General features: G+C 38.2%; 1 protein-coding gene across 3 annotated transcripts; it reads left to right on the top strand.

The window, feature by feature from the left end:
* On the top strand, positions 1-14,461 carry e2f8 (E2F transcription factor 8). Of its 3 annotated transcripts, none has more exons than XM_079867819.1 (14): positions 1-345; positions 1,347-1,437; positions 1,586-1,837; positions 1,953-2,109; positions 2,207-2,518; positions 3,828-3,992; positions 6,107-6,244; positions 6,901-7,104; positions 7,920-8,004; positions 8,088-8,550; positions 10,964-11,281; positions 11,400-11,535; positions 12,120-12,442; positions 13,663-14,461. In XM_079867819.1, exons 2-14 carry the CDS (start codon positions 1,354-1,356, stop codon positions 13,810-13,812), a joined length of 2,787 nt encoding a protein of 928 aa, XP_079723945.1. In that variant the 5' UTR covers positions 1-345; positions 1,347-1,353; the 3' UTR covers positions 13,813-14,461. The 3 variants fall into 3 exon arrangements, with proteins under 3 accessions (XP_079723945.1, XP_079723943.1, XP_079723944.1); XM_079867817.1 differs by lacking the exon at positions 1-345 and adding an exon at positions 1,147-1,256; XM_079867818.1 differs by lacking the exon at positions 1-345 and adding an exon at positions 1,147-1,256 and having other exon boundaries at positions 3,831-3,992.
* Positions 14,462-16,383: the final 1,922 nt, after the last annotated feature.

A 16,383-nucleotide genomic window follows, 5' to 3' on the forward strand; every position in this document is an offset into this window, starting at 1 on the left:
GTGGAGGCGGGGCGGAGTGTAGCGCGCTGTGTGTCCAGTATCTAGGCGGGACAAATGGTCAGACTGATCAAATAAACTTTTTTACTCACTAGGAAACGGACACATTCAACTTTTCCTCAGCTATGCATCAAAGGCAGTTTGTTTCCTCTTTTTATTTATTCACGGTTACTTTATTGTGACTTGGGTTAACTTACAGAAGTGTTGGATCCGATATTCTTGGAAACCAGGAACTGTAAACGTGTGATACTTACAGTAACGTTATCTGTAAAGTAACGTTATTCCTACGGATTTATGGGCACGACCGATGCCGAGTAGTATGTGAGAGAGGTACATTTCTCTTTTTGGGTGAGTAGCTTTTTATATTTTGTCATGTTTTTGTAGTTTTACTCTATGGAGAGTAGTGTAATGTGAGGTAACGTTAGTTGGCTGTAAGCTTGCGGATAAGTTTCAGGATTGTTTGGCTTAGCCTAACTAACATCTGTTTTAGATACTAAAATTAATCGAAAACAATGTTTTGTTCTATAATGCGTACGTTCATTTCATTATATTATCATACATTTACCCTTAGGACACCAATCACACTGGCGGCTCTCTGGATTTTTAACCCGCGCTAACTGACTGTGAAACCTCTAGTTTTGTAGTGTTATGAGCCAACATGACTACAATGTTGATGTAATAATACGAACGTATATATGTACATAATTCATTCCCGAGCGCTTATTATATACCATATTCTAATTTAAATTCAATATATAGCAGATAAGTAAATGAGTTGTTAGCTACCTATGCTAGTAATCTTTAAAAAACTCAGGAATATTAATAGTTTATCTAAACTGTTAAATTATTAAAAGCGCAAGACAATCGGGCAGCTAAACGATTTCTTTAGAGTTGTAGGAAAGTTAGTAACTTCCGGACTAAGTATTTTGCAATCTGCTAGATTCCGCGCCAAGATTTCAAAAAGTGTGGAGGCGCGCGGGACGTGGTGAAGTCCCGCCTCCTCGCGCCCTCTCATTGGCCGCTGTCAGTTGGGGGTGTGTTTTCGTTTAAGGTCTGCGTAGCCATTCGTTGGAACGCTTGTCAGTTATTGCTAAGCGCAAAAATATCAACACTAATTTGAAATCAAAATACTTTTTGATTTATGCACATTTATTCATATCTGTTACATTTTTTAAATTAGTTTTAGCTGTGTGTGAGTTATACCCGTGACTGATCTTAACAATGTTGTCTCCAAGACTGTATAATGCTGTGAAGAAACGGTAGGATTGATTTATTGATTGTAATTTAAACTGTGTAAGTGAACGTTGATTATTGAAACGTTGCCTCGTGTGTTCGTTTTTTTTTTTTAGGTGGAAAATGTCCAGTACATTATCAGAAGGTCAAACATTAATCAAGAAGCCTTTAAGAAGTCCATTGAAGGCAACATCAACAAATGACAAGGTCAGTTACAAGTATTTTGGTGTAACAAATGTCAACAAAATAGTGACTTGAAGAACCAGTACAAATTATTGTCCTACTTCATAAAATAAGCATTTTTTGAAAAATAAAAAAGTGTGATTATGATCATGATGACCTATTGTGTTTTCAGGGGCATGTTTTTGTCGAACCACAAACACCACTAAAAAACTCAAATAAGGCTTCAGCATCTGAAGCTTCATCACTTGAGAGCCATAATAACATGGGGCCACTGACAACACCTACTAAGGGCCTTGAGGCACCGTCTAGCGAGCCCTGGACACCCACCTCCAACCTGAAGATGCTCATCAGTGCGGCCAGTCCTGAGATTCGCAACCGCGAGAAAGAACAAGCCGTGGACAGTGGCGAATCGGAGAACTCACAGGTATCATCAGTGCAAGTCTGTGTGTGTAACAGTACTCAGAGTCTCACTATTTGTTGCAGTTCTGCCTCTGTATTGCTAAAATGCTTTGTGTGTTTTCCATTGTCGTGCCACACAGGAGCCAGAGCAAGGGGAAGAAGTAGAAAAGCTCCAGATAAGTCGTAAAGACAAAAGCCTGGGTTTGCTGTGTTACAAATTTCTTGCAAGGTACCCAAACTACCCCAATCCTGCTGTAAACAACAAAATCAGCCTCGACGATGTGGCATCAGAACTGAGTAAGTCACTCACTGATCAAACAAAACTACTCATTTCAGTCATCAATCATGTTTGTTTCATCAATCCTAATGGCTTCCATTCTCACTATCCTCTCAGAAGTGGAACGACGACGTATTTACGACATCATGAACGTTCTCGAGAGCCTAAACATGGTCAGCCGGCTGGCCAAGAACTGCTACACGTGGCACGGCCGGGTGAAACTTGCGCAGACACTTGCCGTGCTGAAGCGGGCTGGCAGAGAGAACCGCTACGAGCAACTGATACACCAGATCCGTCAAAGGAACCTAGAGCGAGAAGAGAGAGAGTTCGACTTGGAGGGAGAGGAGAAGGAGAATGAAGAAATGTCCAGTTTTGATATGGATGGAGACTCTGCTCCAGCAGAGCTTTCAGGATCAGATCCTAAAGCAGGTAACTATGTCACAGCCTCACATTGGGTCTCATTTCATTATTTTGTATTCGTACACACAGGAGAACTGTGTGTTCTTCTCATGAAAAACGTCCACCTAATTCACAACACATACGTACGCACATAAATTTGTTCTTAATTTTGTTCTAATGTTAATATGGAGTATTTTTCCAGAAAATAAGTTAAACTTGACTATAAGTCACTCCGGGTCAAAATTCCATTGTTGAGAGAAACAAAATACACAGATGGAGTCGCTTAAAAGTTCAGAAACACATTCAGTTTCTCTCCATCCACAACCAATATTTATATTTGATGGTATTTAGAACAGAATAGGAATTAAAAAATAATATAAGTGTAAAACAATCAAATTATAGTGGCACTTATGATTTAAAATTTATTTACAGCAAAGATTAAACTACTGGCTTGTGGGAAATGCTATACAAATAAACTTGGCCTCATATATCTCTCATCCGGCACAACTTTGCCTATGTTTTGCATGCGAGGTGAATCTGTGTTTTTATACAGTGAAACCTCACAGCTGCTATAATGCATTTTTTCTTACTGTATATGATGAAATATATTTAAAGGTGTAGATTGTAAAATTTCTGTACTAAAGCAAAAATCTACCATAATATGTTTGCAGAGATTTAGGAAACATGCTAAGTTCACATACTTGTTTCTCCGAAAAGCAATTCTAGCCAGTTATTCTACTTCGAGATGTTAGTTCTGTGTGGGAATGTCTGTTTTTGTTTTGGTGTGTGTGGTTCCTCACACTGCCAATTTACCCAATAGTATTTCAACACACCTAGTTTCCAGTGGGCAGAAAACGCAGCATATTGCAGCCATGGAAGCCAGCAAACAAACTAGGTCAGAGATTGCAGATTATACCCGACCTAAAAAGCCTCAGCATCCATCTAAAAAACTCTAGAGGCATATTAAAAGTCATCATCTCAGTGTAAGGCTCTCTGTTGTCAATTGCGTTCATTCCTGTTGCGCAGGGTTCCTCAAACTCGGTCCTGGAGGGCCACTGTTCTTAATCTGGCAGCCCACATAAGCGTTGAGTCTTGACTGCTGTAACGTTAACCATTTCAACCGCTACCTGTCAATTTTACATACTGCACATTTAAGATGAAATATATATGTCTAACATTTCATCTCAACACGGTTATAATACCAGTCTTCGTACATTTAGAATGCATTTTAGTACAAAAGTAACAAATCAAATCATGATTTGTTCGTTAAAACTTTCAAACACAGATTCGTGCTATGCATACTCCGTGAATAAAACCTGTTAACTTTGCTTTTTCCCAGCAGCTTCAGCGAATAGTCGAAAAGACAAATCTCTGAGAGTGATGAGTCAGAAATTCGTCATGTTGTTCCTGGTGTCCAGCCCTCCTGTGGTTAGTCTCGAAATAGCTGCCAAGATCCTCATCGGTGAAGATCATGTGGTGGATCAGGACAAAAACAAGTTCAAAAGTGAGTGCTGTTCTCATCGTACATATAAAATACACTCTGATCATTGTGATAGTGGAGGGCACTTATGTTTTTCGTTTCATTTGGTGGTTGAAAACAGATACAAATCTTTTACACATGAGGATGCTGCACACTGGTGGTGGTTGAGGAGAGACCCCTGATATGATTGTAAAGCGCTTTGGGTGTACAGTAGTACATATGAAAGCGCTATATAAATGCCTCATTCTATTCTATTCTATTCTATTCTTTTAAAAAGTGCATAATCAAATGTACTCGACCAATAAAAACTGCTTTGAAGAAACTGATTTATTAAAACTTGAGTCTATGGCCGTGTGTGTCCACCAAAGCGTTTTTTTCCTGCGGCTAGTGTATTTTTCCAATTGTCGTTTTATACCAGTCGCCTAGTGTTGAAGAATGTTCAACTTTGGGTAAAACACAGTGCTCATCACTGTCACTTTTTACCCAACCGTCCAATCACAGTGGAGGAGGGGCGGGACAAATACAACACTGATCAACCACCACATTCTGCTTGTACTACATCAACAGATGACAACAACAAGCATAATAACGGAACAAAATAATTTAAAACAAAAGCCAGAGCAAATACATTACATTGTATCGACATTTTTAGATAGAACCAATACAGAAACAAACTATCTTTGAAATGAGATACTAGTAACACCCCCACGGATATTCCATATCATAGCAAGCAAAGCGTCTCAACTGAAAAAAAAAAAGCTGCATTGCCAAAACGCTCTCAAGCGCTCACAGCGAAGCGGTTTCATTTGGCCAAAAATGCTTTGGTGGTTTACATGACACCGTTTTAAACTAAAAGCAGAAAACTTTTTACGCGTTTTAGCCATTCATTTACATGACAACTAGCCTGGCAAGCCAGACCTACATCAAGATGTTAGGTCTGGCAACTCACCATAGACACGGCTCAATCCGAGGGGCGGGATAAACGGCTGTCTTTCAAATTCCCTCTGCACGCAATAGGACAGCGCTTCAACCAACCAGAGCGTTTTCCCAACAGCGGAGCTAACGTTAGTTGATAGATTCAACTTTTGAATCTGGCCGGCAAAACTACGAACACATCTTCCTTTTTTAAGAATGACTTAAGTGCCGTTCTTTGCTCTTTTCTCAAAGAAAAACTTAACTCCAAGTCCTCCAGAGTCGCGGACAAAGCCGATTTGAAAGACTGTTCGCCAGCAGCAGCAGCCATTCTTTGTTTTCAAGTAGCAGCAACCGTTGCAACTCTGTCGTCATTATGTTAAGCCCGCCCCGCCTACTCTATACACGATGTGATTGGCCTGACCCAATTTAGGTTTTTACAGCTCCGAAAGTCAACGGAGAGTTGCTAGACTACCCTGGCTGCAAAATACATTTAGCTGCCGCTACTAGGGTGCGTCTAGATTTCTAGGCTACATGACAACAGCTTTTTGGGGGCCTGTAAACGGGGTTCAAAGTGCACTTTTTAAAAAAAGATACTGTTATCATCTGTAAACTACAAAAAGTTGATGTCATGCGTATTACGTGTTCAGTCTATAGACCTTATGCTCCAGAGAAATAAGCGCGCAGCCATCTTTATAAAATTGTCTTTTAACTTCCGGTTTTGCGGTAGCTCTGTATATTTCTATGGCATCGCTGTCCAAGAGTAATTGGCTGTTGAAGTGGATTTACTTATTGTAGAGTTAACAAAAGTTATATGTTTAAAGCATGTCTTAACAAATGTCAGTAAACCAGGAAGATTTTAAAACGAGAAGTTAATTTATAAATATACGTAAGATCGCTGTGGGAAATACAAACCGGAAGACAAAAGACAAACGCAGTGCTAAAAAGGGGCGGGGCTACATAAGGTCTATAGGTGCGTAATGTTTCTTTACGAAGTGACATCGTCAACCACTGGCCTGGCATGAATATTACAGCGTTTTTAGTCGTTTTCGTAGATCCGTGCGAACAGGGATCATTTTGACAATGGTGTCATCTGTACGCGGAAAACGCTAAGGAAAAACTTTCCGTTTTAGTACATCGTTGTCATGTAAACTTACCCTAAAACTCTGTCATTTTCCTGTCATTGTAGTGTAGATGGAACTGACTATTCCTTTTTCTGTTTGTAGCTAAGATCCGCAGACTTTATGACATTGCAAATGTTCTCAGCAGCCTAGAGCTGATAAAGAAAGTGCATGTGACTGAGGATAGAGGAAGAAAGCCTGCTTTCAAGTGGACTGGACCAGAAGACTTACCATCTCCAAAGGGTGAGTGTGACCTGTCTGAATTGACCCTTCGCAAAGACCCGCCCCCCTTAGTTACTGTCGCTATGCCCGACAAGCTACGCTGCTCTCACGCCACACCATGTTCTCACGCAGTGAAAAATACATCGCGGAGCAGAGAGGAGACTGACAACACGCTGACAGTCAGGACAGACCAGGTTACTTTTCGGTTACTTTTGATATTAGACATATTAAACAAAGTCTCACCTTTCAAATTTGGTCATTTTTTAAAAGAAATTTAAACGATACATACCGTTTTGTGGCTCTTAAATGTGTCTGACAGATCGCTGTAGAGCATCAGTTAAAGCTGCTCGTGAACCGATCATCTCTTCCTTCTAGTTAATTTATAGCATCAAATAAACATGAATGAACATAAGAAGGAATGTTGTTTTAACCGCGGAAAGGCGTCAGTACATTCCGTTTTTCAAGTTCAAATTCTCCCATGTTAATCTGCTATCTCTCCTGACTGCTTTGTCGGACAAAATGGCGGATGGCGGATTATGATTGGTTAGATCGCCTGTCAATCAAGCTCCCTGCGAAGGGTCAATTGATTATGAACTTATTCAGACTTACGGTGTTTATGAAGTAATGTGCATGCTTTCACTTCTTAGATAATTTATTGTTGTTGGTTATGTTTACAGATCTGGGGACCTCTCCTACATCATCATCATCACGGCCTCTGGAGTCTCGTTCCTCTGTTGATAACTGTGCTAAAAATCTCTTTTCCTCTCCCGGAACAAAGCGAGGTTTTACACGCCACAATTCCTTAGTCAAGCTGGTTAAGAGCATACAGAGCGACCGCAGGAAAATAAACTCTGCACCTTCTAGTCCTGTTAAAATGACAGGTGAGCCTTTCAAATAAATGTTGTTTATTGAACTTTCTATTTCTCTAATCATTGGGAGGGGGGAGTATCACAGTTTCCTCAAAAATATTAAGCAGCACGTCCGTTTTCAACATTGACAATAATAAGAAATGTTTCTTGTGCAGCAAATCAGCATATTAGAATAATTTCTGAAGGATCATGTGACACTGAAGACTGGAGTAATGATGCTGAAAATTTAGCTTTTGCATCACATGAATAATTAACATTTTAAAATATACTATTTAAAATATCACAATTTTACCGTTTCAACACTGAACTGACTTCAGCTGAACAACAGCCGAAATGCATCATTTTCCTGGCAACACTGTGAAGCTGCTTTGAAAAAATCTGTAATGTTTAAAGCACTATATAAATAAAGGTGACTTGACTATACTGTATTTTGGATTAAAAAAAAAAATGCAGCCTTGATGAGTGTGTTTTTGAATTCTTTCAAAAACATAAAAAGTGGTAACACATTAAGGTCTCATTTCTTAACATTAGTTAATGCATTAACTAACAATGAACAATATATTTTAAGCAGCCTGTATTGACTAATGTTAGTCAATATAAATGTTCATGTTAGTTCACAGTGCATGAGACAACTTTTGCTCTTAAAAATGTATTAGTAAATGCTGAAATTAACATTAACTAAGATTAATAAACGCTGTAGAAATATTCTTCATTGTAAGCTCATGTTAACAAATGAAACCTTACAGTTAAATATTACCACAAAAATCTTACAGAGCCAAATAATGTTCTGATAATGATGAACTAATGATCCATCTCTTGTCTGATAGGTGATTCTGCAAACAGTGAGTTCTACACAAACAAAATGGCTCATCTGGCTGCTATCTGCAAAAAGCAACTAGATGAACAATCGACGTAAGTAAACATAACTTCTTAGAACAGAAAAAAGACAGTGAACTACCAATTTCAGACATAACACCTATGGATTTGGCTTGCAGGGTCCATCATATTCAACCGAACAATGAGGTGACGGACGCTGTGAATGGAAGCCCTTCAACCTCATCAGAATCCTCGTCCTCTAGCAATCATCAGCCTTATGGGCCTTCAGGAATGCAGATCCCAGTTCTGCCCGCTGGGGCGATCTCATACCTTTCGACTAAGTGTTCCCCAATCATCCCGGTTCTGATTCCTCAGCACCAGGCAGGCGGGTCATATGCTGTTTACATGCACCCCACCTCTCTAAGACCACAGCCCACCAGCCTAGCGGTCCGTTCAATGACATTTGAGAGCCCAGGGAGTGCCAACGCAAAGACATCACCGGCTGCCACGACTAACAGTAACCAAACCAACCACCAGTCATCACACGGTAAAGAGCCGACAAGTCCCTCAACCCTTAAACGAGCATGTGGAGAAAAGAGCTTAGTGGGAAGTCCATCCAAACTGCAGCGGATAGAGCCAAAGGTGAGGTTACTTCATGTGTTCGCTAAAGAATATATAGATATAGAATATATTGGAAATGGTAACACACGAGAATGAACCCCATTGGTACTTGCTGAAGCTCAAACGTGCTGCGTAACACAAGAATGAACCTCATTGGTTCCTGAGAACTTCTTGCACATCAAGCGAACCTACTTGAGTTACGTTTACCACGACTGATGTGTGAGATTATGAATGTTTAGATGTGAATAAAAGCCTAAATTCAATCTGTTCATCATATAAAGTGACTGTCTCTTCAGTAATATTGGACTAAACAGCTCGATTCAAATTGATTAGTTTTATGATCTCTTTATGAACCTTTTGAAGCGTCAAAGTGGTAGTTGCGTAGCTGTCAATGGAGGGACAGAGAGCTCAGATTTCATTCAAATATCTTCTTTTTTGTTTAGAAGATGAATGAAAGTCTTGCAGGTTTGGAACGACATTAGGGTGAAAAATTCATTTCATTTTTGGATGAACAATTCATTCTGTATAAAATAGGTTTTTACTAAATATTGCACTTTATTGCTGCGTTTTTATTTAAATGCTGTCCATATAAATAAATATGATTACATATTCTTCCTTCTATCTGATTTTTTTTTTTAGCTAGCTTTGCAGTCTGAACTGTTAAATTAACTGCATTTCTTGTTAGTGTTGTCAAAAGTAACGACTTCTATACCAATTCGGTACTGAAATAAAAAAAATGTGACGATACCAGCATTTCCCTCTAGCATTTTGAGTGCTGTTGAACGGATTCTTAAACATTTCTAATAGGCCATTGCGTTCACGTGCTTAACATGTATCTCTGATTGGCCATTGTGTTCACACGCTCAACAGATATGTCTTCGATTGGCTAGCCTACAATGATCAACAATAGGGGTGGGAATCTCTAGGCACCTCACGATTCGATTCGATTACGATTCAGAGGGTAACGATTATCGATTATTAACGATTTTTTTTTTTTTTTACTTACTTGGTACTTTTAAAGCAAAGTATTTATGATGACCCATAACGAACTTACTTCCATCTTCCTATATTAATTTTATTAATAAAACAAATGGAAGTGATTTGAACATTGCAAAGAACCAACAGGAAAATAAATGTGTGCCTGTACTAGCAGCGTACTTGTAGTAAATTAATACAAACTTCAGCATATTCTGAATCTCTTGCATTTAATAATAGACTTCTAACCAACATCCTCTTGTTATTTCCAATGAGCAATATAATCCTTCAGACAAAAAACATTTTGCTGTAGCAAAATCACAAACAGTTTTTGTTCAAAAATATAGAATGATGTACCGGCAGCTCTCATATAATGCTTGTGGACTTACGCATATTCTGAATAATTAGTAACATACAAAGCTGCTCTTATACACAACAAAATAATAAATAGTAATGACTTGAAATGTTTGCTGTATACCACAATCAAAAACAGCTTATACAAAAAAAGTGAATGAACATCTGCAGAATGCACAGTCAAAAAATGCAACTTTTTGTGACTGGCATTGCACATATTGCAGGGCAGTATAACAGATCGGTTTACAGTATATTGATGTGAAAACTAAACAATACAGAAAGCAGCTCTCATACAAAAAATACTAAATACTGTGTAGCCTCCTATGGACAAGTGTTGCAAATTAGCAGTTTTTGCTATAACACTAAAAACAATGTATCTGGTTTGTCCAATGCTGTTGTTATGTCCATATCAAATAAATAAAATAAAAAAAATAAAAAAATAAAAATAGGTAACAATGAAATTGCCAATTTTCCATACGTTAGCTTTTAACGAAGCGGGTGCCGTTCGAATTTGGCGCTCAGCCATCATGCGTCTGTTATGTGCGCGCCACAGACTGCACGCGCACTGCACGTCCGTTTAGAGTTCCGCCTTTTGCGTTCCGTCAATATTACGTTATTAGAAAAGAAAAAACAATTTTTTTAGAGAATCGATTTTTTGACATTTGTGAATCGATTCAGAATCGTCCACGTCAGCATCGCGATGCATCTAAGAATCGATTTTTTCTCCCACCCCTAATCAACAATGACATGTTTGACGCTCTTCATCGAGCGCTTACACAGGGGAGCGTTTAAAAGCAGGTGTCTATCAGCGGATCCGACTATCGGCCGATATATTTGGGATTCATTGATAGGCACCTGCTTTCAAATGCTCCTGTGTGTATCTGTAAGCGCTCGGTGAAGACAACATGTTGTCTTTACAACCAGAGCTGTTTAAGAATCCGTTCAACAGTGCTCAAAATGCTAGAGGGAAATGTTGGTATCGTCACATTTTTAAAATGTCAGTACCGACTTGGTACTGAAGTCGGTACTTTTGACAACACTATTTCTTGTACTGACATTACATTTAGTAACAATTTCAACCTTCTGGTGTTTGTTTCCTATTAAGAGCGGTTCTCCAAAGCTGTGTGAGATTCTGCAAGCTCGTCTAAAGGCCCGTAGAGGGTCTTTTGTCTCCCACCGGCCTTCCCCGAGAGCCCTGCATCTGGAGTTCACCAAGCCCTGTGAGAACCAGCCTCCCTCAGTACCCACGAGCACAGCGCCTCTGGAGCACAGCGTGGAGACCTTCCTGGAGAAGGAGGAGAAGGTTCAGACCTCAGACAACGAGGCAGGACTGACCCCTGTCAGACCACCTCAGTCGCAGGCCCAGAAGATCAGCGTTCCCTTTCAGGACATGGGGCTGCCATCTGGAGCCATGCATACAGAGGTGGGAATCACACATCTTCAAAAATTCCTCATGTAGGAATTATCCTAATTGTTTTAGGTGTGTTTTGCTTTTTGCTTTGAGTTACAATCTTGACTGTAATTTCTTTTGTTTGCCTCAGACTTTGATCCCTGCAGGTTATTTGATTCCGATCCCTCAGCAGTCCATCCTCAACTTCAGGGATCCACAGTATTCCAATGGAGAAATCTCCAGAGCCTCCACACCAACATATAACATCTACCACACCCCAAACGCAGGTATGCTAGTACCCAAGATAAGTACTTATCCAGATTCCAGTAATCAAACAGATAGAATCAACATGGATATTCAGTGCTCAAGAAGTGGAACCTAGATGAGAACCCAAATTTGTCATATAGTCCAGAATGTTTCACAGTAAACATCAGGGAGCATTAGACTAGCCAGGTGAACTTGATTTCACAAAGAACAACGTGTTACTGGATCAACATCTTTGTTGATCCTGGAACAATAATCCAATCAACCAATCAGATTAAAGGGAAACGTTTACAGTTTATGCCAGGTTTAGACTTACAACGAGGGTTAGATGCTTCTACATCAGTGTTATTCATCTATCATTTCCCTCTGATTTTAGGGATAAGTTATTGGTAGGGTTGGGTTTAGAGGTAGGGATAGGGTTAGACTAAATTTTGAGACAGGAATGTTGTATCAGGATCAACACAATATCCAGGAACATGTCTTACTTGGCAAAATCACGGTGACTAACCAAGCCATATGGGTTCTTGTCCAGAGCGGTATTTATACAGTTAAACTTACATGTAATGAATTGAACAATCACTGATACAGCCATTCCCATTCTTTCCAGGTTCCAGACCCCATCTTCCTCAAGAAGTTACCCCCACCCGGCTCCCTCTCCACCGGATACCGCACATGTCCCCCTTTCCTTCTCACGGCCATCGCATCCACAGCCCCAGTCCTGCTATTCTCAACTTCACACTGCAGAACCTGGGCCTTATCCCCGGCACCACCACACCAAACTCCACTCCTGAGGCGTCCAGCACACTGCCATCTCCCCACCCAGGGCTCCCTCACCAGGGCATGATCTTTGTAAAGCCCCTGTCTCCTGCCCGAGCTCTGCAGCCGGCCTCAATACACGGACAGCCCGTCACCCTCATCAGCATACCACAGGTACAATAGCATTTAGTGTAAGAGATCATGTACTGTACATGGAAGTCACTGTTGCAAAAAAAAAATAATAATTGTGAAATTATATTATGTAAATTAGCATTACCATATATATTAACAATTCATTATATAATGAGTTAAAATATTATAATCTACATTAGACTAGATGGAAAACTGTTGAAAACCTTATTTTGCTTCCAATTAATAAAAACTAAAAAAAAACTGGCCAATAACAAAATATCAAATTGTGTTGTGCCTGTAGTATTTTCCTGTTTGAGGTCAGTAAGATTTTATTTTAAAGAAATAAATCATTTTGTTCGGCAAGGATGGATGCGTTAAAGTGACAACTACAAAAGAGTTTCATTTCAAATAAATGTTTTCCTTTTGAATTTCCTAATGACCAAAAAAAAAAAATATTGTTTCCACATAAATATGTTAAGCAGTGTGTGTGTGTGTGTGTGTGTGTGTGTGTGTGTGTGTGTGTGTGTGTGTGTGTGTGTGTGTGTGTGTGTGTGTGTGTGTGTGTGTGTGTGTGTGAACTATTGCTCATATATGTTTAGAATGTCATGGAAAATTGAGAGGCCACACAGCATAAACAAATAAAATATTTCATCTTTTTGTTAGTGTTTTAATTGTATTGTTTTTATTTTTTACTTTTCATCATTTGGGAAACCCTGACGTAATATAATGTTTAATGCACTTCATGTTGTTGATAACAAAAATATTTTTTATCGATATGGTACAAGATTATACTATTTGTTTTAAACAAGTCACATCAAAAGTAATCTAAAAGCAATCAAAAAGTAATCAAATGTGTAACAATAGATTACAATACTAACTACAATTTTAATAATGTAATTGGTATTCAGTAACATACTACAACTTGTAAGTAATCTACCCAGCACTGCGCTGAAGACTGGAGTAATAGCTGCTGAAAATTCAGTTTGCCATCACAAATAAATTACATTTCAAAATATATTCAATAGAAAACTTTTTTTAAAATTGTAATAATATTTCAGATTTTTACTGGATTTCTGATCAAATAAATGCAGCCTTGCTGAGCATAAGAGACTTATTTTGAAAACATTAAAAATCTTACAGACTTCTAGCTTTTGGGCTATAGTGTAATTTCCATATCAGTAACTTTGAGCCTTCCTTGGTTTGTGTGAATAGTCCTCTGTTGTTTAAGACAGTCATTTGCATATTTGCTCTCTCTCCTGCAGGCTTTAGTAACCACACCTAAAGGCGGTCAAGCCCTCCAGCAGAGTTTCTTTCACACACCCGTCTCATTCCCTACTGTAACCAGCACCACAGTTCCCAAAAACTTCTACATCCCTCAGAGAAAGCTTGATGTGAGTCCAGAGGACACCTAAGACCTCCACACTTGCAGTCCTTATGCTGCTAAAAAACACTGTTCTGTTTGAGCCATTGTGTGTGCTTGCTATTTGTCTTTGAGTGTTTTGATGTTTTTGCCTATTTTATATTGTTACTTTACTGTAGGGTCTGCATTAACTACACATAAATCTGCGGTTCTTGGTGCTTTTCACTGCCGAGACTGAGGAAGGCAGGACAGCAATGCAAACATGGTGCTACGCTATTTGACAGGAAGATAGTTAAGGGTTTATTTGCTAAATGAAAATATAAGTCAGGTTGCTCTTTCTAAAATGCTGTAAATGTAGGGTTTAAAAAGTAAGAATGGAAAAAGAAATTCAATAATTGTATGAAATGTTAAAAGGAAATCTAATTTCAGGGATTCTAGAAATTGCCAAAATTTTAAGATTTTGTTGCGAGTGCATTGACTTAAAGTGTTAAAGTACCACAGTTTATTAAATAGCCATAACTTGGCCATTGTGATATGCTGTATTGACATGGGAGAATGTTAGATTAAGGGTGTTATAAAGTATTGTAGATGTATTGTATTTTATGTTAATGAACTATAGTAATATTACAATATGCACATCATTTATTTGAACTGCCTTTACAGTTGGATCTATGTGTAATAAAGATAAATGAATGTGCTCTACTTTTGTGTTTATGTTAATTGTTGGTGAAAAGAAGCCACGCCCCAAACGCACGCTATTGGTTGAGCTGGAAGAGATTGACGGATCTGAGCGGACCGATCTCATGTTTTGAGGGAGATAATAAACCCTTGAATGGCAGACTAATAGTAGTCAATGAACATTAAACTAGGTTAAGAGAATGTACTTTTAAAGTAACCTTAACGTTAACATTTGAGCATAAGTCAAGACACATTTTATTTATTTTCACAATGCACATTGTTTCAAGGCAGCATTACAGAAAAAAAAGGTCAATGTTTATAATATTTCATTAAGATCATGCATTATAATCGCATTTAGCAGATTAGAGCTGGGCATTAAAATATAGTTAACATTTTACACTGATACAAGCAGTTGAGATATGCTAGTATATATCGCCCTTCGCTACTATACTTCTACCGATAAAGTTGGACATACTTATATATCCACCTTTATACTATATAAGAACATTTTGATGAAATAAAAAAAAAAATGCATTTGATAGAGTTTTTCATTTCACTATAGGCTAAACTACATATATATTATAGGTCAGTGGATGCTAGATCCATCACTGCCAATTACATTCATATGACTTGAGTGAAGGATGCTGAAATACCCTTTTTAATTTAGTGTACGCATATTAGTACACTTCACTGGTTTACCATATAATTGCAAAGCACTTTCTCTGCTTCTCACCACATACACATTGGACTCGGAGTTGTAGCTAAACTCGTCAGTAATTTAGTTCCCCAGTTATTATAACAATTCCTAAAGATGTTTTACTAAAGATACGACCCCGGCAGGACTCGAACCTGCAATCTTCTGATTCGAAGTCAGACGCCTTATCCATTAGGCCACGAGGCCGGTCGGGGAGACTGGTACCCACATCAGTTACATCTTTGATCTGTTCTACTGACGAAACACTGCAAAAAAGATCTTTCCAAGTAGACAAAGAAAAGTAGACAAAAAAAAAAAAAAAACTCCAGACAATATGAGCTGTGGAAAATTATAAGTGATCTAGGAGCTTTTTACAGCGGACGCCATTGAAAACACGGTGAGTTTATAGTCTCGCTGTCATGGCGCTGCTCTGAATAAGGTCAGTGATTACTTGCCCAAAGCATTTCAGTCTCGTAATTTAAATCATAATTTAAAAAAGCAGGTAAGCAGGTAACACAATTTAATAATAACAACAATTAAAAGAAATGTGTTTACCATCAGCCATGTTAAGAGCAAAATAGAATTGGTTAACACATGGGGTTATCTTTGGGCAATTTAACCCTTTACCAATGTAATCAACCGACAGGGCATGTTGTTCAAAGTCATCTGTCTTTTTATAATGTTCTCAAAACAGCACAAAAAAGATAGGATAATTAAACATCATTAATGTGACGTTTTTCTGTAACATTTTAGTCTGTTTTTACTAGTTTTTTATACTAGTAGTTGTTATTACTACTTGGGTAGAGTGGGAAAAAAAATCTGTGAAACAAAAACTTAAATGTGTCTAGAAGTTATCCTAGTTTTCAGTGACAATGACATAAATTATAAACCAAGTGTAAAAAATGTCCAAAGTTTTCATGTTATTAGATTTGATTAGATTTTTTTAAATAGGCTACATTTGTACCAATGGGGCATTGTCCCCATTCTGGAAAAAAAGCTATTTGCTTTATACATTTACATCAAAATCAGAGTACAAGCAATTTTAGCTTAAAATTAAAGACATGTTAAAATAACAATAGATAAATATGAATATTTATTAATGAACCATGCTGAAAATCAGCCAATGTGGAAAAATATTGTTAGTTGATGCTAACTGGCTTGCTAGCTGATGCTAACTTGAGGTAATTTTTAAATATAAAGTCCAAATATTTTTATTCAACCACCTTGTTAGATTACATTTGATGGAAAAAC

The sequence above is a fragment of the Squalius cephalus genome (assembly GCF_949319135.1).
Source record: "Squalius cephalus genome assembly, chromosome: 3".
NCBI lineage: Eukaryota > Metazoa > Chordata > Actinopteri > Cypriniformes > Leuciscidae > Squalius > Squalius cephalus.